At 46.9% G+C, this 21,694-nt stretch overlaps 4 protein-coding genes across 5 annotated transcripts in view; 2 read left to right on the top strand and 2 right to left on the bottom strand.

Annotated features, from left to right (window-relative positions):
- Nucleotides 1-1,487: 1,487 nt before the first annotated feature.
- LOC128726418 (thyrostimulin alpha-2 subunit-like) lies at nt 1,488-2,247 on the bottom strand. Its single transcript, XM_053820226.1, has 2 exons — nt 2,056-2,247; nt 1,488-1,966 (listed from the first exon to the last, which is right to left on the bottom strand). Exons 1-2 carry the CDS (start codon nt 2,147-2,149, stop codon nt 1,695-1,697), a joined length of 366 nt encoding a protein of 121 aa, XP_053676201.1. The 5' UTR covers nt 2,150-2,247; the 3' UTR covers nt 1,488-1,694.
- A 1,663-nt stretch (nt 2,248-3,910) lies between these two features.
- On the top strand, nt 3,911-4,818 carry LOC128726417 (thyrostimulin beta-5 subunit). The gene is made up of 2 exons (XM_053820225.1): nt 3,911-4,418; nt 4,496-4,818. Exons 1-2 carry the CDS (start codon nt 4,026-4,028, stop codon nt 4,604-4,606), a joined length of 504 nt encoding a protein of 167 aa, XP_053676200.1. The 5' UTR covers nt 3,911-4,025; the 3' UTR covers nt 4,607-4,818.
- Nucleotides 4,819-4,891: 73 nt separating this feature from the next.
- Nucleotides 4,892-8,439, bottom strand: LOC128726415 (serine/arginine-rich splicing factor 7). Of its 2 annotated transcripts, none has more exons than XM_053820224.1 (3): nt 8,263-8,439; nt 7,699-8,183; nt 4,892-6,167 (listed from the first exon to the last, which is right to left on the bottom strand). In XM_053820224.1, the coding sequence occupies exons 2-3, from the start codon at nt 8,088-8,090 to the stop codon at nt 5,882-5,884; spliced, it is 678 nt and encodes a 225-aa protein (XP_053676199.1). In that variant the 5' UTR covers nt 8,091-8,183; nt 8,263-8,439; the 3' UTR covers nt 4,892-5,881. The 2 variants fall into 2 exon arrangements, with proteins under 2 accessions (XP_053676199.1, XP_053676198.1); XM_053820223.1 differs by having other exon boundaries at nt 7,699-8,096.
- Nucleotides 8,440-11,112: 2,673 nt separating this feature from the next.
- The window catches only part of LOC128722935 (cGMP-dependent 3',5'-cyclic phosphodiesterase-like), a 45,802-nt gene continuing 35,220 nt past the window's right edge, over nt 11,113-21,694 (top strand). Inside the window, exons 1-2 of the mRNA XM_053816628.1 lie at nt 11,113-11,900; nt 13,260-13,376. Coding sequence (XP_053672603.1) covers nt 11,592-11,900; nt 13,260-13,376 — 426 coding nt within the window. The 5' untranslated portion in view covers nt 11,113-11,591. The remainder of the gene's footprint in view (nt 11,901-13,259; nt 13,377-21,694) is intronic.

Here is a 21,694-nt window from a genome sequence, read left to right as displayed (position 1 = left end):
TGCAGTAGTAGGTTTCTACGCTGGTTACAACTTTTGATGCAGGCACTTTCAACACTGATAATCTCTATGAGTACTAGCCCACAATTTATAGTCGACGAACTCCCACATTCTGGCCAAAACAGCTGAGAATTGCTTCTCAAGTGCATAGCTAAAAATAATACTATGACGTAAATAGACCTTATCCTGAAATTAGATTGCAGCTTCTAATACATACAGCTCTATCCCGTCAAGTTTCTGGTCATGTTGATTTGCGGACAACGATGCAACTTACACATCACGCAAAAAACCATGATATCAAATAAAGAAAGTATACAAATAATTAATAGTAAAAGCTACAAATACTTATACTACACGCAGATTAAATACTATGAAATTTCTCTTCTGTATTCTAGCAGATACTTCCTAATTTTATTATCATCTCAATCCAACCACGTGGTATAACCTACCTACGTGAATAACCTGTAGAACTTAGCCCTAGAACTGCTTGCGATAAGAAATATAGAAAAATTTCTTTTCTAAATACAATTTATATTCAAGAATATTGTATCTATGGCAACTACCAAATTAAAATATTTCGTGTCTTTTGCTCCTTCTTTGACCAGCTCAGACTGAACAGGTTGATAACAAGCACTTTCTTGGCTGGCCATGAAACCGGCATCCTCCACAAACATAGAATCCTTCCAGCCTTTGTAATCGTAAGGATTTTCGGTACTCTCAACTGCGCAGCAAGCTCATGGTTTCATTTTGGATTAATCTCCACTACGCGCTACGTCTATTACACCACTCGAAAACGGAAAAGCCATTTACGTCTTCCATGCAGATGATCTACGACTCTATTCGTAAAGGGCCACCAGCGTTATCAACGTGCGGTATATTTTGCCTTTCGTGCGTAGTTTCTTAGCCGCCGTAGCTTTCTGGGTTTCAAAAGTCTGTGATGAACACGACGCAGTAAAATAGGGTTCCTTCATATCTCCCTGGTTATGTTACTATCCGTCATCAAAATCGTCCTCAAGCACCAGATCTACTGTATCACCTCCTGATCGTCACCGTCGACTGACCCGTTGCAATCCAAGCGTGCTATGAAGTACACAGATACTTAAATACTTATTCTTCTTGTTCACCGATAATGTTCGTAAGCCCGATTATGTTGCTTCATATGAACACCTTCAGGGGCTATGTTGAACAACAAACAAGAAAGTACTTCACCTTATCCTTGTCCTCGTCGAATTTTCCCTTTGAGCCCTACAGCGTGGTTGAAATTGTCACCTTACACTGCACCCCATCCATTGTGACCATTAACAACCGTAACAACGGTTTCGAAGGATCAATGTTATCATAGGTTGCCTCGTTGAGATGTCGCACAAGTAGTGCGTGGAGGAGAGCTTTCATGTTTTCCAATCAAATGATATTACAATCTACACTGCACGCTTTTAGAACCATTCGGATAAAATAATTACACATTTCAGCACGATGTGGCGTTATTCATTTTCCATTGAATATATATTTCTCAAGCATAGCATATAGGGTAGAATATAACGTTTTGTACACTTTTGCATAGATCAGTGATAAGATGCAGAACTGTTTCATGGCTTCAAACAAGTGGCTCAGAGGTAAATAAACGATTAAATTATGTTACCGTTTCACATCGTTAGAAAATTTAAACTTGCGGGCTCACTGGTCCGCTCGAGCTCTAATCAATCCTTTTTGCAGTGGTAACAGGAACAATTCGTGGCTGATTTGAACGTTAAATTCCTAATGCCGTTAACGCACAACACTCGCACCTGCACATCCTCCGTTTCCATTATGTTACAGCACTGTCCCACAGATGTGACCGGTTGTGGCGGTTTGTGACCAACGAGGGCAAACGGCGCCGACGGTACGGCAAACGATTCGCAAAATCCTCGACAGGCATTGGTGGTGATGGTAAACTCGACACAATCCGGAATGCTTATCTTCCGTGTATGGCCTGACCGGGCAGCATGAAACAACAAGCATAATTGTCAAAACTCAACATTAACATCATCCGCTTCTGATTCACGGCAATCCACTACTCACCCACTTTATGGCATCCCGGTTTTTGCCAGGTTTCTCGGGCCTTCACTAGCACGATCGCACAGAACATTATAGACACCAGCCGAAGCCATGACATTTTTCCGATCGCACGGTCCTTTATGCTGGCTGCCAACTATGCCCAAAAGCGTGATAAGTATCCAAGCACAGTTTGCTATTTTAGCAGTGGATCGATAGTAACTGTTAAAACGGTGGGACAAATCAATTGCCCGTATACTTTTAGGATCTGCGATTCATCGTCATCATGTACACTATTGGAGCAATCTTCGCTGATGATAACTTTCAAAGCGAGCACTTTCAACACTGATAACCGCTAAGAGCATTGGCTCACAATTTATAGCTGGTGAACTCCCACAACATACCTTGTTGGGCATGCGCAGATCAAACTGGAACGGAGTTTTCCGTCTAAAGTAAATGGGCGTGAGATTTTTAAAAAGAAAAGGGACAAGGGCTCGTAATACCGTTAACGGAAACAGCTGAGCGTTGCATCCCGGAGTACACGGTGTTCGTTTGCTAAAAATAATAGTATGACGTGAATCGTACGGTTATCCTGGAATGAGGTAGCAGCATTTAGATAGTCATTTCACGAATCTTAGCAACTTAATACAACTGTAAGTGCTTTGGGACAAACGGGTCCTTACCCAATGATGGAAGATATCGTGAAAGACATTTGAATAATTAAGACCGATTTGCATGGACATGAGCCAGCTAAGCATCCGTTGCAAATGTGCTGCATTAATTCACTGGTGGAGCAAGGTTGCCAACAAAAATATCATCTTATTGCATAGCTCAAATTGGTGATTATAAATCCAAGATGTGGAGAAGGCGCTTAATATTTTGCAAGAAAATAGATATGGTGCGAAAGTCATGTAAAAGTTTTAACAAAAAAAAACGCAACATTCTTTGTTTCAGCCGCTACACACGTGCGTAGAAGAAATTAAATATTTGTTGTACTTAAAGCACTGGCCAAATATAAACTCCCACACCAATAGTGCGCCTCGGCTTTGATTTATTATTTACAATTAAATTGATTTGATCCCCGTCAGTTCTCTCTGAGCAATCAACAAACCTACCCAACACCGACGCTGAATTCGTGTCGCGTTTTCATGGTTTTACCGAATCGTGCGATGGCAGTTTTTGACCTCGAATTTCGCTCAGAGCACCGTCCACCGGGCGACCGCCATTGTGGTCAAATCTCCCGGGGGATGACTATGTGTGTTTTGCTATTGTGGCCTCCACGCGTGTTTCCACGCTAAAGTTTTCGAATTTCGTTGTGATTTCTGTTCAAAGTCTCTCCAAATCGCCTCACGAGTAATATCCGAGAAAACGTCCGCTAGCAGAATAGCAAGGCTCGTGAATTTCAATAATTTTCGAATTGTCCTTAGATCACTTGAGTGGAAATCCGATTACCGTGCATTTGCATTTCCTTTACTGCATCCGCAGGCGCGCCGGCTCTCGAGAGCTCGAAAGCTATGCAGTAAGCGTGTGGTGGTCGGATATCAGCTGTTCTCGAGTGGAAAGCCCGCCATGTTCATGTAGTGGCCTGGGTTTAATCTCCTTCTGGCAGGGAAATGTGGAAAACATCGGAAAAGCGTACGCTCACGCGGCTGAATGAGTGGTCACTTTTGCTTAACCGAAAGGATATATCGTCGATTCGTGCGTTAGCGTTGCGCATGTCCGATACACCAGAGCAAGACACGTTCAAGGTGAGCTGTTCCATTGGATGAACCGTACCAGCGGACATATAAAACAGGAATCATGTTCAAATGCGCGCATTACCCACTCGACGGCATCGGTTACCGGAGGATATGGAAGTGAAGCTAAATTTGTAGGACAAAAGTTCAATTTTTCACAACGGATTTTCCAATTTCGGATATTATTCGTGTTAGTGAGTGATAGAATACGGCCAATCGGAACTTTAAAGGCAACATTTTAAAAGTGAAACGCTTGCCATCATGGCCGGTGGGATAAACGGTCGACCGTGGCTTTTGGCCGTATGTGTCATCTTACTTCTGAGTGAATCCTCGTCGGATCAGGATGCTGAACTAATCGAACGCTCCAAAACAGTGCATCTGGGCTGCCACAAGCGCCTATTCACCTACCGTGTGTCGCAAACGGACACCAAGGGGCGTGAATGCTGGGATCACGTCAGTGTTCTGTCCTGCTGGGGTCGGTGCGATTCCAATGAAATCTCCGACTGGCGCTTCCCGTACAAACGATCGCACCATCCAGTTTGCGTACATGCCGGACGTACGAAGGCGGTCGCTCTGCTGCGACATTGCCACCCGGATGCGGACCTTGCGGCTCGCCAGTATGAGTACATGGAACCAAAGTCCTGCAACTGTCAGGTGAGAACGCAGCAGCACCGTTTCCTCAGGAGAAATGCTCTCCTTTTCGATGACGAGACTCCCACTTCCCTTTCCAGACCTGCTCAAGCACGGACACTAGCTGCGAAGGGCCGAAGCAGCTCAACACGGAAGCCGTTACGAAGATATTTCAAATAGACGAAGAGGACACCGAGCCGGAATATCCGTAGTGAGAAACGACCAGATCACCATCGGTACGGCTACATCGTACTAGTCCAACCGACTCAGCCCCATCTGCAATGGTAACCATTCAACGTCATGGCATCGATAGCTTCGTGGCACGTGCTTATGGCACAACAGCGTAATTTTATCCAGGGAGCATTGCTTAAGAAACAATTTGTCATACAATATGTGAAATAGTGAATAAATGGGTTATTTTTATGCCAAACTAAAACGAAAAACCCCCTACGCGTTCGGACAAAAGAAAACACCAAGAACAGAGACCATGCTTCGAGACTGTATCGATTTAAATTTATTCACATACACTCTTTGCTTAACACTTATCTAATCGCCACGACAAAAAAAGTATAAAATGTAATTACAAATCATAAACACAGAATCATACACCATGATATTGTTCAAGTAAACGGGGAGTGTTTAATGTGTCTGATTACGCGAAGAACATCAGTTGAAAATTCACTTCATGCGTTCGAGCTATCAGTGTAAGAGATAATAAAAGAATGGGAATTTGTTTTGCTAAGATGGTAAGCCGACATCCACCTTCATGTCTCGCTGCAATGTCGCCAGTGGCGGTGCGTTCGTTTGCTACGTATGTTCAGTTCATCGATGCACCCACGTAGTCCTTGCTACGAAATACAGTGTCAAAATTCCTAAGAGAAAATCTAATACAAACCATAATTGCATTTGCGGTACCTACAGCGAACTCTCGCGCGTATCTAAAGAATTGCATTAAATCCTGTCATTGTTTTACTTGTTGTTGTATGTTCTGTTATAATATTGTTATGTTGTCCTGATTCGGCACTTGCGACGATTCTGTTCGCCTTAGTAGCCACCTCAGGACCCGTTCACTAGTAGTAGTGGGGCAGATGCCTTCGTCGGATACGATTTTTTTTTTAGGACAATCATATAGCCTCCTACTCCGCTTTCTCCTTCACATTCTCATCCTTTGGGAGCGCGTTCTCCTCATGGTTCTGTTTTACTCGGTGGTCTTAAAAACGGATTAGAAAAATCATCGCTACGTTTGTTGAGTATCGGATAAGCTTTTGGTCTGCACCACTCGCTGTATTCCCCCCGCTGTTGGCCCGACGAAGGCGATTAGAATTAGATGTTAAAGTATGATGCGGTTCTTCGGTCGAATTTCGATCCGGATATGAGCGTGAACCATCATTGTCGTTGTCCACCACCGGAGCGGCCCGTTTGAGTAGTAAGCATTCGAAGAAGATCCGGCAAAAATAAAAGAAAATGTCCTTCCGTGCGACCGCGGCTTAATCGTGGTCTCCGTTGCGATGGCGAGAACGCGATCGGCTCATCGAGCGAGACTGAGAACGGGACATCGATCGCTTGTCCGTGCGCGAGCGGCTTCTCGACGGGCTTCTGGATGAACGGCGTGGCGTTTTGCTTACGTCACGGCTCACCGAACGATTGTTGGCCGCGCCTCGCTTGGGGGTCGTCTTCGACCGCGAGCGGCGTTCCACGGAGCGGCTGCGGGAACGGCTGTAGCTATGCGAACGAGTTCTCAGCTCCCGAGATCGCGAGCGAGGGCTTCGTGATCTATGAATTGTAGTGGAAAAGGTGTTGCAGGACGACGCAATGAAAAAGAAAGTCCAATCGGACAAGAATGAAGCGTTATTTTGTCGGCCATTTTAGAGCAATATCAACAAACAAAATGGATATGATACGGTGATGAGTACATTGTAGAAGCGATGGAAATATTAACTGAGCAGGAGTGTGTGTTCTCTATGCTTAGTAAAATGTAGTATAAAAGAAAGGAAATCATAAACACCAAAGAGCACTATATGCATCCTTCTAATCCCTTATCGCGCTTACGGAAAGGTTAACAATCGTTGCACGGTTCGTTTATACCTCGTTACGTCCTTCGAGGGCAAAGGAAAACGGATCCTTTGCGGTACAATTCGGTTGAGAATCGCGTAACGAATGAACGACTAGAGATTTATTTACAACACTCCGATTTCGCTCCCGGCACACGTCAAGGAAAATGGATCCCAAGCTTTCGCTAAAACACCGCACACAACCGTGCCCCCCTTTCTCTCCCTCTCTCCCATCAGCAGCATTCGTTCATGGCTTTGTTTCTGCCGACGATCGCGATCGTAATAATGAGAACGAGTAAATGGAAAGTAGTGGAACATGTTAAATTGAATGACTTAACTAACGGAAACACTCACGCGATTCTCTTGCAGAGGTAAAGGAAGATGCTCTAGAAGTGCTAGATGTACAGTGAAGAACGTACACGTATGCGCAACAAACCACCCAGGGACGCTGAAGAGAAGATTCTTTCTACCTTCGATGCCTTCGTCGACTGTACGCGTTGCGAGCGCAACCGGCTAGCTAGCTAACGCTCCGCAACGGAAGTACTCGGCCGCACCGTTGCCAAACTCGCTGAACAACGACGCCGTGCGTGGACGACGACCGGCCGCCAGGACGATCCCGGCTGAACACCGGTAGCAGCCTCACTGCGCAAGTTTACTCGCTGAGGATCGTGAGAAGGACGCAGAGGACACTGCCTGCAGCAGCGCAGCGGTGCCGCCACAGAAGAGGAAGATCATGCTCAAGGTGGCGGTGAATTTCGCCCTGTGCCACGGCCCGTCGGACGGTTCATGCGGCAGCCCGTCGAAACACGGTTTCGTCCTTGCGTGGCAAGCAAAAAAGCAAGGTCGATCGTTTCAAGGGGAAGCGGCTGCCGCCCGCGGTTTTAATCGATTCCTATCTTTCCTTCGGCTCTAGTAGCTACGATGGATAGCAAGTCGCTTCGATGAGGAACGGCCTGCGATGGCTTCGCTGTCGCTGTACCGCCGGTTCGACTGGCGCTACTGTTGAGAGGTTGAAGCGATAAGGAAGGAGTTTGTTTGTTTGTTTTTCATTGTTTGGCTGTGCGTGTGATCTATGTTAAACAAGTTGTACAGAGAAGGACGTTTCTGCTTTCCTCGGCTCATTGGAGAAAGCGAACAAGCGATGCTCGTAGCGCCAGTGCGGGTCTGCGGCGTGCCCGCGATAGATGAATGACTTCGATGCGAATAAAACACCCACCAGAAAAATCGAACCACCCCCGGATTTCATAGCTTACCTTTTGCGTCCCCTGCGTCCGGAACGTGCGCAATCGCGAGCGAAGTGGCCTCTTCCGCCGCACTCGTAGCAGCGGTCGTCCGACTGGAACCGACCGCCTTTACCGCCACCGCGCGGAGGTCCACCACGACCACCGCCGCGCCCGCCCCGACCGGTGGACAGCTCCACCCGGGCCCGGCGGCCGGAAATCGTGCGCCCGTCTAGACCGCGCACCGCATCCTCGGCATCACGGGCGTCCTCGAACTCGACGAAGGCGAAGCCCGGAGGGTTGCGAGCGACCCAAACGTTCCGCAGCGGTCCGTAGTAACCGAATGCTTCCTCGATGTCCTGTTTGCTGGCATTATTACCTAACTCACCAACGTAAACCTTAGCGTCGTGCGGGTAGCGAGACATCTTTGACTGGTCGTCGTGGGCCGGACCCGGCGTGTTTTTGCAGAGCGAGATGAAGATGGATGGCAGAGAACAGTCAGTAAACAGCAATGTTTACTACAAAACTACATTAATAACACGGAACTATCGTACGCATTGCGTCCAGCCTTCCATCAAGTACAAAAATACAACATACCATACTTTGCCGCAACCGGAAGGGGTGAACGAAACAACCAAGCCGACGACGCTACGCTTGCTACCTGAGGTGGACCGGGGGCCAAATTTGCGACAGCGAAAATATCCGAAAGTGCTCTCTTTTTTGGCGATTTTCCACAACCGCCACACGCTACGACACTTTGTTTTTGAAAGTAAAGTTCAGTGGGACAACGAGGGGCCAACAAAATTAGCTAGAATTCGATTTTTCACACACTCGGCCGAAACGCGGCAAATGTCGTTGTTCCTTTTTTTACCTTTTTTTCACACACGCACACACATCCATTTGCACCTATAATTTTTGACATAACAAACGTCAAAAGGATAATGGCATCTTTTGTTCAAAACGCGTAAGTTGTCACATGAGAGGCGGTTTAACTACATGTACTTTCAATTTAATTAACGCAAATTTAAACACAATTGAAATTTTAATAAAAAATTAAACGATCGTCACACATAGATGAACATTAACCCGAATGTATTGCTTCAAAAACACATCAATAGTTTTGTTAATTTTTTGGCGAGGAAAATACTCAAATAGGAATTAATTTGTGGGTTTTATACTTATAAACAGCAAGAATAATGTACAATAGCTTCAAAAACTATAGACCAAAGAACATATACGATAGAAGAATAATATTTTTCAAACAATATCTTGGAAATGCTTTGCTGCATTCATGTCATAAAAACAAGATGCCGTAGATTCCGTGCATACCGCTTTGTGAGCAGCAATTCTAAATGAGAAAAATAAATTTTATCTTAAGTTATTTACATTTGTTCAATTTACCTATTTCGGTTATCATATATCAGAGTTTCAAATCAGCTAGTATACTCTGTACCAGTTATTTATTAAGTTCATAATGGACATGACATATGAAATAAACTGCTGGAGTGCAATTTCAACTATTTAAATTTGATTTTTGATTTGTTAACTCTATACTATAACATATAACTATAGCGTTACAACAATAACCAAAGTATCAAAACGAATAAGAAATACGAAGTTTTTTTTATTCTTCGAGAGTAAATGGTTAGTAAACATACATGATGGTAGTCTTTCACCTATCATAATTTTCATAATGCACATGACTTTTCAATATTACAGTTATAAAATATTTCTTTCGTATGGTTGGAAAAAAAACAAGCACTTTTAACATAAACGTACTTCACGCCATTAGTACTTCACGCTTTTGTCCAATATAGTTTTTCCAGTATGAAAGTTTGAAAATTACAGGAAAGAACATAAAGAATTTTAGGCAGATCATATGCGTGCTTTTGTTGAACTCAAAAATATAGGTTTCATTTCATTGTGCGTAATAAAGCTAGTTAAATTTTACAACATTGCAAATTGTAATTTGCATATTTTATAACTGCTTTACATTGAATTTATTGTTATATCCTGCGAACAAAAGCAATCATTTTATAAAATACGTATTCAAACAAGAAATTCCAGGATATGATTCGTTTTGGTTAAAATTTAGATCATATCACTATCAAACTAAAGCGATTTTTCTCATGGGATGTACCAAAACATTGCGCGTACGGTATCTCTCTTCGCGGGAACCGATCGAAGAGAGCGAGAGAAAGTAAGTGAGAGATGATGAGAGTGAGCGCATCGTGAGAGAGTCCGAGAAAGAGAGACCGCTAAATGAGTTGTGCAGGGTTCGATGTAGCAATAGTATACCTTGCTGTACTTGTAGTATACACTCAATATTTCGATGTGCATAAATAAAGTTTGCTAGCATAAGACTTCTCAAACTACTTTAAAGTCAGAATAATAATAATATAAGGTCATTTACGCTCAAAACTTTACGGTAGTAACGCATATTAGCTATGAAAACGAGTGGTGGACTCATCAACGGATGACAGCGATACCATCCCTGTACTCTCCACTGGTCCGGCCTCACTCGCCCCACGGTATGATAAGAGAGCGCGAAAAACCAAAACAAAGCGCCACAGAGTTCAGTCTCGCGAGTTTACTGCTTCCGTTCGGTTGGAGGACACCACGCCGCCGAACTTCGAGGTTCGCAAACGGGCCTGACCGGGAACGCGTGCAGTCGATGCCGTGGATCATGCTTGGGTCCCGTCCGTGGCGTTTCCGTGCCAAGCAGAATAACTGCTCATCGCCGCCATCGCTACCGACAGTTCGCCATTTGCGCTCGCGACCGTGACCGTGATAGTGTGCGGTGCCATCCCTAGTGGGGCGGCTTAGTGCCACGTGTAGTGCTGTACGTCGGTGCGGAATCCTTACCGATAAACCCGCGTTTGCCGGAAAGCGAAAGCGCGAAACAAAATCACACCGGGCACCCTTCGCGAAGGGCGGAAGGATAAAACAAACACGAAAGCAAAAGTCTGGAGGTTGCAGCATTGGCAAATTTATCACTGCTGGTTATTTATACCGCGCGCGTTCGGCTGCACCGTGCGTGTCTTGTTCCGGCGAGGTGCGGTTACATAAATTGATCGAACGACGATCAATTACCGCGTCGTGCCGTGTGCTTTATTTACGTCCGTTCTCGTCGTGCTGTTTCGAAGAAACAAAACAAGGCTAAAAAAAGGAGCGACTTTTCGGAAGACAGTGCCATCCGGCGGTTAACCGTTACCGGAATCCGGTCCCGAAACCGGTCGAAACCAATCATATTTCATTCCCCGCACTCACGGAACGCGTCACATCAACAGAGCACCGTAGCCATAGCAACCGGCTGAGGCAATTGTATTTTTTTTTCGTTTGTTTGCGAGGTGCAGCTTTGCGCGCGCTTTTCCACACGGGTCAGCGCAACCCCGGCCTCGGTAAGGATACACGTGTGACACGCAAAAAAGGGAAACAACAAAAAAAAAAACCCCCTCAAAGGTGCACCAAATCCTGTAAACGAAATTGGGCCAGATTGTGCCCCGCGTGTTCGGCACCTCTCCTGGTTGCGAGTAGTGATGTAATTTAATTACCTATTATCGTGGCGTTTATCACCCGGTGTTATCGTGTGCGTATGACTTCGTTTTTTATTGTTGGTTTCGCTCATCGCGTGTGATAGTAGTGCCGGGGAGGGGTTTCGGGGTAGGAGGAATGCGCCACCGATGAAGTGCGAGTATGCGTGCGGGTGCGCCAGGGCGAAAAAAAAGGGAAGAAAATAATAAACTCCGAGTGCTTGTCCCTTAGTGCAGCAAAACAGGTGCTTGTCTCCCGCCGGAGAGGTGCTTGTAGTGTGAGATAAAAAGAATAATACAACGCCCCTGCACGGTAGCGAGCAAGTGTGAGAAGTGATAGCGGGCGCGAGTGGCGCGTTCATAAATTAGTACGCAAACAAACAAACACAAGGCATGTCCTACAACGCAGATGATTGTCCCGATAGTGCGGCGGATGGGGCAGGCGGTGCGGTGGGGCTAAATTGCTCCACACCGCCTTCGCCTGGAATGACGCGGCAAGATGCGGTCGTCGAGGGTGGCGTCGGTGGTGGTGACGATGATGGTGGTTCCATCGAGGTGGTGGAGCCCGACCGAGCCGAGCCTACCGCCAGCGTCCTGATGCCCGGTTACGAGCCATGCGATCCGCTAATTATCTTGAATCTATTTCAATCCCTGTCCGCCACCACCAACTCGCTGGAGCTGCAGATGAAAATCAATCTTCACGTAAGTTCGCCTCCCCGATGGGGTCAGGAGTTCGTCCTTTCTCCCTCACTCCCGGCTGGTATATATTTCTGTTGTTGTTGTTGTTCCATTCCGCCAGTGAAGTTTGTTTTTGCACCACCGAAATGCGCGCGACACGATCTTCACGCACGAGAGTCCGAAGGTCCGGCGTCAATGGGTTTGATTGTGGGTGCGATTGAATTTCCTCCGGCCGGCTGGGTTGGACTTAATTAACTTCGATCAGATTCTGGCCGTTGCCGAGCGTTGATTGCCCGCCGATACGGTTAGCGCCTTCGACGGAGACGGAACCGAGTTGGGATTGTTGTGTCGTGTAGTTTGCCTTCGAAAAATTGCGCTGAGAAAGGGATCCATTATTCAATAGCATGCCAAGGCAGGAACGATAAGCAATTACATCGAAATGAGGAAATGTATCTCTTCTGTCATGCAAATCGTCGTCAGCTGTCAGCGAAGATATTGCAATTGAAAAGCTCCACGATGACATTTCGAGGAGCAAAAAAAAAAAAAACACCACCAAACGGCAGATGAAATATTCGTAACGCTAGAGCGTGGCCCGTCAATGGCGCACCGAAATCAATTTATGATAATAACCATTCGTTTGATTGCCGTTCGCGGAACAATCTAAAACATTTTCGCTCCCCTCGTGGCAGGATCGTGACCAAAAAGATAAAAAAAAAAATCGATCCCAAAATGTGTCCCCATAAAACCACGTTTCCATGCGTACACGTTTCCCCAGTAATGGGCTGCCTTTTCGCTCATCTGTGTTCCCCCTCCCCCCTCCCCCCCTCTTACACCGGCTTTCCATCACCGTGTGGTGGCTGCCCCAAAATGACATCGTTAGTGTCGCTTTAAACGATCACCGAACCGCGTGGCGGCGTAATTTCGTCTTGCGGTAATGCGAAACATTCGCCACGGCGGTAGTACGCAGCGAAGTTGATGAAGTGCTGATGCAATCTGCGCTCACTTGCGCACCTCGTTTGGGGTGCTTTTTAGGGGGGGGGGGGGGGGTGGGCGAATGTCACGCGATATTTAGGCGAGTAAAGCGTCCATCAACAATATTAAAATGGCTGGCTGGGGGCGCCAAAGGTGGACATTAATCAATCCGGAAGTGCACGGCGAGAGATTGTATGGATTTTGAGTGTCATTGTGGCTGATGTTGTGCGCAAAGAAAAATTGCCAGTAAATATGTACAACTTGTTTATCGCGTTTCCTATTCGCCGTCCTGGTGACCTGACGCTGCTGGGCATGGTGCCAATGGGATACGTGTGGCTTCCCAAATATAATACATATAACGAAAACTCTTCTGCAAGCATCGTTTGATATTTTTATCTCTTTCTATTACAGCTGAAGGCCCTCACGAGATCACCGTACGTCTTTCTCGTGCCGATCCTGCACTCCAGCGAGGAGGGTCTCATACAGGTCATTAACGATAACGTGCTCGAGAAGGAGATTCGCTTTTCCGTAAGTACCCCTGCTGCAGCGCTGTCTCTTTATGTCTCTTTATTCGGCGCGTTCTCGATATTCGCCTCTTTTGTGTTGTAATCGAAAAATCGAGCGAACAAAAAAAAAACAGCCAACCCATCGATCGATGGATTGATCGAATGTCCATCGGCTGGCTCAAATGGGACGCGATTCACCAAAAAAAATCGCATACACGCGTGGCCTTTGGCCCCTTTCGCAGCCACGTTTTACGTTCACCCGAGCCGTCGGTTTGCAATCGCGATTTCTTGTGATTCACCTCCGCGGGAACTGACATTGACGTCGCAATTTACGTCACACCCGCGACAGCTTACCCGTCTAAAGACCGATCGTTATCTCTAGCCGGTGACTTCGCCACTGCGAAAGGTAACGCTGGTAACACCGTTTTCTTAAATGTATCGCAAGCAAATACCACCGAACGCGTTCACACTACTCTCCATTCGTTCGCGTTCCGTTTGCTGTGTCTCCCCCCATCAATGATAGCGTCATTAGAAAGAGGACGGAGATTTTTCACCGTGTGTCCCGGCCACGTGGAACCAGATGGAACCCGTCTACTCGTCCATTTATTATCGTGTCAAACTGACGGTTGACATCGCACCTTCAGAGAAGCAAGACAAAAAGCCCTGGACGCTTCTTCCCGGGGGCAAGATTGATCATTGACGGACTGCTAGAGGAACCGTGAAATAGCAGCCACGAAAGCACACAGCACCCGGAAAGCAACAATTTATGACGAAACATTAATGCACACATCCCGCGAGTTGTTATCGCTGTACGGTGGTGCAATGACGATGCCGTTAAATTTTTGTCGGCAGACAAAGCCTACTGTGCGAAGGACATTTCATGCGAGCTTTGAGCACATTTGACATTTGACAGTTGTTGAAAAAACTGCCATGGCCCATTTAACAAGTTCTAAAGCAAATCACATATTAGTAGGAACATTCACATCGCCAAATATTAGAGTAAATGTTATTGCTAATTGCTGCTCAGCAAACAAAAAAAGCACAAAGAGTAACATTTACTGCACCCTCAGCTCACAGCTTACGAAGCGATGATGCCAAATACTACCAAACACCGGGCCTCCACGCATTTAATAGAGGCAAATGTAATTTGCTCGTAAGCCTCTCTGGTGCAATTTGTTCGCACAACCCTATGCTGCTGGTACCGGTACGATGGGACACTCTCTCGAGGGGCAATCTGCGTGTGTGGAAGACGCCCAACTCTACGCTAGTGCAATTACTTTTCCAATCAATTCCTATTTGGTCGAATGAATTTTCTCCCCCATCGCATCCGGGGTCCCACGGGCGGCCATCGTCCGGCGCTGGTGTGAACAAATCGTTTTACTTAATGTGCTGCCATTTATTTTGGGATGCGGCTGGGCAGGCCGGCAGAGATTTCTCGCTTTTTTGGGGACCGGTTTTTTCCCCTGGTACCCGATCTAGTTTTCCATGCTGCTCGGGTTCGATCGGGAAACGCACGGACGGCCGGATAATGGCTCAGATGTTTCCCCCTCACTCACACTCAGATAAATGGAGGAGGAAAACCGATTCCCGACGCTTATCCGACGAATGTAAAAAGGAAAGTTACAGCAAGCAGCCCTTTGCGATTTGCACCAGATTTGATAAGCTGACTTCCTGGTAAAAGGTTTCTCATGCGGGTGTTATTAGCACGGAATGTGACGTCTCAACCGATTCCCTGCGCCGGTGTGTGCGTTTACTAAACTTTAGCATGATATTAGCTTGTGCATTCGAGTGATGCGCAATGGAAATCGCAAACAAAGGCTACCCGCGCTACCCGGCGCAGTAGTAATTAAAACCATTTACTATTCAAACTCGCTCGTACCCCAAAATTACTGTCCATCGCGATGCCACGGGGACGGCACGGATGATTTCCACCGGGAGCGCTGCTATATTACCCTCCATCAATGCCATTAAATAGCGCTTGATTTCCCAGCGTGCCCCAAACTAAACACGCTATCGCAATTACCGGTTTAATTCATTCGCTGATCTCCGCCGCCATCGGCTCTGCCGTTGCCGCATTGCTACGGCTCAAGTCTAAGCCGCCTAATGCCTTCCGCTAATTCCCCGGCCTCACAGCACTGGGGCTAATTGTTCGGTAATAAGTTAGTTGTGTTTGCTTTCACCGGGACTTTTCCGGCTGGAGCTTTTGCCAATCCACCGCGAGCTCCAACGCTACCAACGTGTTATCATTTCGATCCAAGCAGAGAGAGAGAAATATCGTGCGCTGCGAAAAGCGATGGATTTTCGATTTCTGCTGCAAATTTCGATACGTTCACTTGCCCGGAAGGGCGAATGTGTTGTGCGGCTCCATCGAGCGCCAGCTGGTTGGCTTTGAAGGAGCGAAACATGCTTGAACTTCTGTAACGTGTGCAGTGTTTTATGCAGCACAGCTATGAATGGGCTCCTTTATTCGCCATCGAAGCCTAGACATGGTGCCTGATTTTGACCCACATACCGTTGCGGTCTTCAGACATGCTTCTTCACCATGGGATGGTGCGGCTGCTATGTTACGCGAAAAACTAATGAAAAATCTCATATTAATGACCCGCAAGGGACGGGGCCTTCTTTTGTTTATCCCTTACAGCACGCGGTTGTTTTGTTCGCCTTTATCCTTCGATTTTTGACCAGCTAATGCCAACATTATCCCTCAGTGTGAAGTAATATGGTGCCGTTTTCACGATAAAGAAGGGATAGGCTCTTTCAGCTTCGGAATGTGTGTGTGGCTGTGTGAGAGCGTGTTAGCATAAGTTGCGCATGTTTTTTTTTACTTCCTATTTTCTTTTTTTTTCTTCTCTCGTGTGCTATCCACGCCAGAAAGACCTTCCCGATGCCGTGCCTCAACCTTATCGCGGAAGAAAGACTCTTGGTCTAGGCGATAAAGATAAAAACGGCGAGCCGCCCCGGTTCCGGGTAGCAGCATTAAAACTGCCGGGAAGGATTTACCTTTTTTTTTGTCCTTCCTCTCTCCATGCCTTCTCTACTTCTATTCATTCCATCATCGGCAGATGAGACAACCCACCTTCGGGTCGGCTGTTTGTGTCTTAATATCGCGACGATAAGCTTGTCCTGGCGCAGGACACGCCGCAACACGGTTGAGCTTGGCGGTTTTTCTTTACAGCACACAAGTTTCGCCACCCACCACCCCCTTCCATTCCACCCATTTCCTTCCCCGTTGCCTTCTCGGTGGTCGCTATGACCAGGCCCACGTAACCCCTTATCTGAGATTCGCCGTGGAAATATGAGGGGAGCACGTTTACGAGGGGCACTTTTCCACCGGTCACCGATGACGCCGGTTCTTAAAGGAAGGAAGTAAGTCACATGGCCGCCCCCCCCCCCCCCCCCCCCGGGACTGCTCACTGTGTGTATCGCATCGGTTCATCTCTTCATATCGCAATAAATAGCCGCCCATTGACGTCAGCCCCGGGTGCGCAGTGCCACTTTGGAAGTGAGGCAAAAACGTATATATTACAAATTGACGCTGAAATAATGGTTCAGGCTCGGAAATGGGGTACCGGCTTCGTTTTTTTTTTTTGGTGCGCTCACCTCATTTGATTTACACGAGCGATGTTTAGCGCGAACCAGTTCCTGCAAAGTTAAGCAAATTTTTTTTTGTTTGCTCGCTTTAACCGTTTGAGCTCTTATCAAAAAGAATGATCATCGTGCAGTCGCACTTTAACGGTCATCGGTCGTATATAATTTAGCGGAGACGTGTGTTGGCTTCTTTTGGTTTGCTTTTTTTTGGTTCAAATTCCTTCACCGTACCAACTCAGCCACGTACTTCCGTCATTAGTATGCCTCTTTTTGTCCGAACCCCCAGCGGAACAACTTGTACAGCATTATTTTGCTTTTAGGTGCGCTGCACGAGAAACGCTGAAATTATCGCGGGGGTTTCTTGTTTTTCGTTATCTTACCATAACTCATGGTCCGTGAGGGGATTTTTTGTCTCTCTCTCTCTCTCTCTCTCTCTCTCTCTTCTGGCCAACAGTTCTTCCGACACATCCCACCCACCGAAGGACGTGAGCTGTGAAGAACCTATTCTCGAAACCATTACGTGCAAGGGTCTCGACAGACGATAGCACAGGCACCACGACCCAGGACACTCGGGAAACGCTTTCCGCGTCTTTCAAAACCACACGGCGAGTGACTTCAATGTGATGCAAATTTAATTGCTCGAGACTTGGGGGGATAATTTCGACACAACATTACGGCCGCCGGTATAATGGAGACCGCCCTTCCCGCTCTTTATGTGCGCTTTCGGTGCGTGCCCTCGTACCATCATTCGCTGTTTTGTGCCTTCCGAGGAGGCTGTGCGATTTTGATGGAATTATAATGCCGAGACGGGACCACGGATCGGTCAACAGAAAGCGCTCGAAGCGGTGCACCATCGTCGGTTGTTGCGTTAGGTGGGAGATTTTTGCCGAGCAGCCGAATTCGAGCGAAAAATGTGTACCCAAAACGCATAATTAAATTTTCTTCGAACATGTGATTCAACCGATGACTAATTACAGAAGATGGAAGCATTTTTTCGCGCGGTTTTGGGGGGAATTGATTAACTTTTGACTTTCTTGCAAATTTCCCGAGCTCGCAAATGCAAATTTATGCCAGAGTATGCGTCTTTCCGACGCAAATCGCAAACCTAGCGGGATCGCATTAGCACCGCAGCTCACAATGGTACATATTCGGCAGCTATTCGGGAGACGCAGTTTCGCTGGGGTTGGTTGGCTCGTTAAAACACGGTATGATAATCATCGGTAATCAAGATGAAGGCTCCACCGAAAGGCTCCATCCGTTTGGTAAGCAATAAACAGCAAAGCAGCATTATTCTCGCCCTTTAGCGTTGAGTGCTGCTAGAAGGCCTCGATGAAGAATGAGGGGACCTATAAAATGCTAACTAAGCGCCCTTGGTTGAGGTACACGGTTGAGTTTAAGTGGAACGAAACCTTAACAGGCCGTTAGGCACGCTTGGAGGCGTGCTAGATTTTGCTCCCTTGTCTAACGATGGGCGGCTTGATTCGGTGGTAGGAAAAAAGAAAATATGTCCTCTTCCAGTTGACATTGCTCGAGGTGATCCTTTCGCCTTGTCCACCTTCGGACACCTTAAGCGTTAGAGTATCGTGAAAGTCTCTCCCCACCCCCCATTACCGATCCAGCCGGTGTACGTTGGATATCCGGCGGCAAAGATTGTGATCGAATGATGTAGGAAGGGATATCTTATGAAAGAAAAATGAACAGTTCTCTATGATTGATAGCTGAACTCGATTAAGAGCACGCTACCTGTCGTGCTACGGTTTAATTTCGGTGCGATTTTTGTCCTGTCCGACAACATTCTACGAGTCGCACGCTGGCGAGGATCAACCTGTGTTTCTCGAGAGCTTATCGCTTGGCAGGACATTTGTTGTCGTGGCGCTAATAGTGTCTCGTGCACCACAAACTAAAATGTATCGATGGTGTGAGCTGCGAATGGAGAGGCAGAGAAAACGGGCTTGAGTATAAATGAAAATACCTCACCATGACATTTTATCTACCTTTCTGCTTATATTTACATCACTCTGAAGTCGTCCGCCCATCAAAACGACGGGCAAGAAAAAGAAAAGGATACCACTCGCGCTATGACAGACATCCAACGCATCGTAACTCTCACCTGGGCTATTGCGTCTTAATATCCGAATGCAAAGCTCTCGACGGTTTCCCATTCGTCCATTCGGTGCGCGGATAGAGAAGCGCGAGATTTGAAGCATCACCCGCCACCGAGTTCTGGGAAGGCAGGAAAGGTGTACACATAATATGATAATATTTCAGATCCCCGGATGGGTTTTGGAATTTTTTCCTGACATTTTTCGGTACATTCCGACAGTTCCGACATCCAGCAGAAAGTAAAGCTCCGGCGCTTGCAAAAAAAGAAAAGAAAAAAAACCCCTAGCGCATGGATATTTTTGGGAGACGGATGTTGCATAAGATGTTTACCGATATCCTCCCGGCGTGATGGAATGCTGGAAATGAAATATCAACGACGGGGCCCCCTCGCAAATGTTTACGACTTTTGGGCGACGACAAAAGAAAAAGAAGCCACTGTCTGCGTAGGTGGCAAAGTTGCCGATGGTTTCCTTTTTTGTTTGTTGTTGTGGGCCACCACGAAGGAATTTGTGAAGAAAACCGGGAGTAGATCGTTTTGATTGAGCACTGGAAGATAACTATTTATTTTTTGTCCCCTAAACCGCCTACTTTGCTTTCTATGTAAGAGAAATATATTGTATCCATTGGGTCGTTTTTTTTTGTTTGTTTCGAAGATAATTATTTATACATTTTTCACGTCCTTTCGACAATGACAGCCGAAACCGGCGGTAAAGGAAAATTGTTGCGGCAGGATGGCAGGACGTTCCCGGTTAATTAATTATCGCTTCCAAGGTACGCTGCGCTGCACCCTACTTATAGGGATTGGAAGCCTGCCGTTCTATTAACGTAATGAAATAAATGGTTTTCGGAGAGACACCTACTACTCTTTGGTCAAAAGCAACTCATGCTGATGAAGTATCGTCGAGCCGTTGGAATGGTTGTGGGAAGGTACCTTAATTTTTTTAGTACCTAGAAAGCATACCACAGTTTATCGCAACGCAATATCTCGTAACGTCATGTTCGCTCGAGGGTCATTCAGCGCATTTTGCTGTCTTGTGACTACGGGACGATTAGGTCACATTGTCTCTCGTCGAAAGTAGCATTTTTTTCGATGCATACTTCATATCCATAGCTCGATAGTTACGTTTCAATCGGGGCAGATAAAATTAGTATCATGCCGTGATGGAGTCAATCGGAGTGTTGGAGTTCGGCTCCAACTTAAAGTTCGTAATAATAAATTCTACTGACGTGTTCTTTTAACTGATTCCACTAACACTTTATTCAAGTTAATTCGGTTGGGTCGTTCTTTAAACGCGCGCGGTGCGATGGTGCGATGGTGCGATGGTGCGATGGTGCGATGGTGCGATGGTGTTAAAAAAATTCACGTCCTCTCTCTGGCGTTTTTCCGTTGAAATCGGTTTAAATCCAATGGCCTCCTCGCGATGGCCGTTTTTTACCGCGTCATCTCTGCGATGTTTCCCTGTCCCTTCGGTAACGGCACTCTTATCCTGTCTCCTACCTGTCAGTGCCGTTACGTCAGGTAAACAAACAAACACGCGCCGAATTGTCTGTAACATTCTCCCACCCGGTACTTTGCTCGGATGGGCAATTTACCCTATTTCAAGTGCGCAATCTGTTCGATAAACAATTCGGCAGCACTCCCTATCGCCTTATCAGTCCGTCTACTTTGGTAAGCTTGGTTGTACCGTGCCTATCCTCGGTCTACTTCCGTACTTCCAACACCGCTATTTTTGTTGCAGGTCGTTCCATCAATCCGCTAGCGGTCTGCACAGTTGCTCGCCTTACCTGTCCGTCGGCGGCTCTGACGACAGCCACTACTCTTCCCTTAGTGAGCGGTCCTGTCGTGGTCTTTTTCCCGTTTCTTCTGTGCACACAATTATTCGAAAACCGAATAACGTATCCAACAGATCTGAGCAGCCTGTTCCAATTAGAGAATCGGTCGATCTGAATAAGTGATTTAGTGCTGGAATGATGCAGGAGGTTGCGGCGTAGTTCTTCCGTCGTATCATGCGGTAGCGTCGATGAAGTTGGCCATTCCTTTTCCGTCTGCCATAGAAAGCTCGGTCCTTTGATGTACTTGTCCTCAGGGTAGGGCACACCCAACCAGCTCACCTCGACGCTGGTGGCTTTGATCTTGCTGGCGTTCACCACCACCTCGAATCCGTACACGTCGATCCGCTCGGCGGTGGTGATCGGTAGCATGTCACCAGCCCGCACCTCTTCACCGTGACCCGGAAACGGTATGAAGAAAATGCCCACCTCGTAACGCGTTTGTGGCTGCAAACCCTCCACGGTGTATTCACTCAACGCCCGGTGGATGAGTGGGGTCGCATGGTACACGACACTGTCGATCTCACGGTACCGTAGCTGTATACCGTCCACGTAATCGAGCTCCTCATCATCCAGCTTGCGCCATGCGATCTTCGCCCAAGTCGCGTTCACCTCGGCAGCTCGCAGCTCCGGATCCTGGATGATCTCCTTGAGAAAGTTCGTTGGGTGGCTCATGTGCGGGAAGTGTCCGGAACCGATCGCGGGTGGTGGCGTGATCACGCGATCCGAGGGCGTACGGACGGTGTAGATCTGACTAGACGGTTGCGAGTTGACGTCTCGCAGGATAAGCGTGATCTTCACGCGATACTCCGTGTTGGC

The sequence above is a fragment of the Anopheles nili genome, chromosome 3 (assembly GCF_943737925.1).
Source record: "Anopheles nili chromosome 3, idAnoNiliSN_F5_01, whole genome shotgun sequence".
Classification (NCBI taxonomy): Eukaryota; Metazoa; Arthropoda; class Insecta; order Diptera; family Culicidae; genus Anopheles; species Anopheles nili.
The sequence above is the reverse complement of the archived record's forward strand: the minus strand, read 5'-3'. Positions and strand labels throughout refer to the sequence as shown.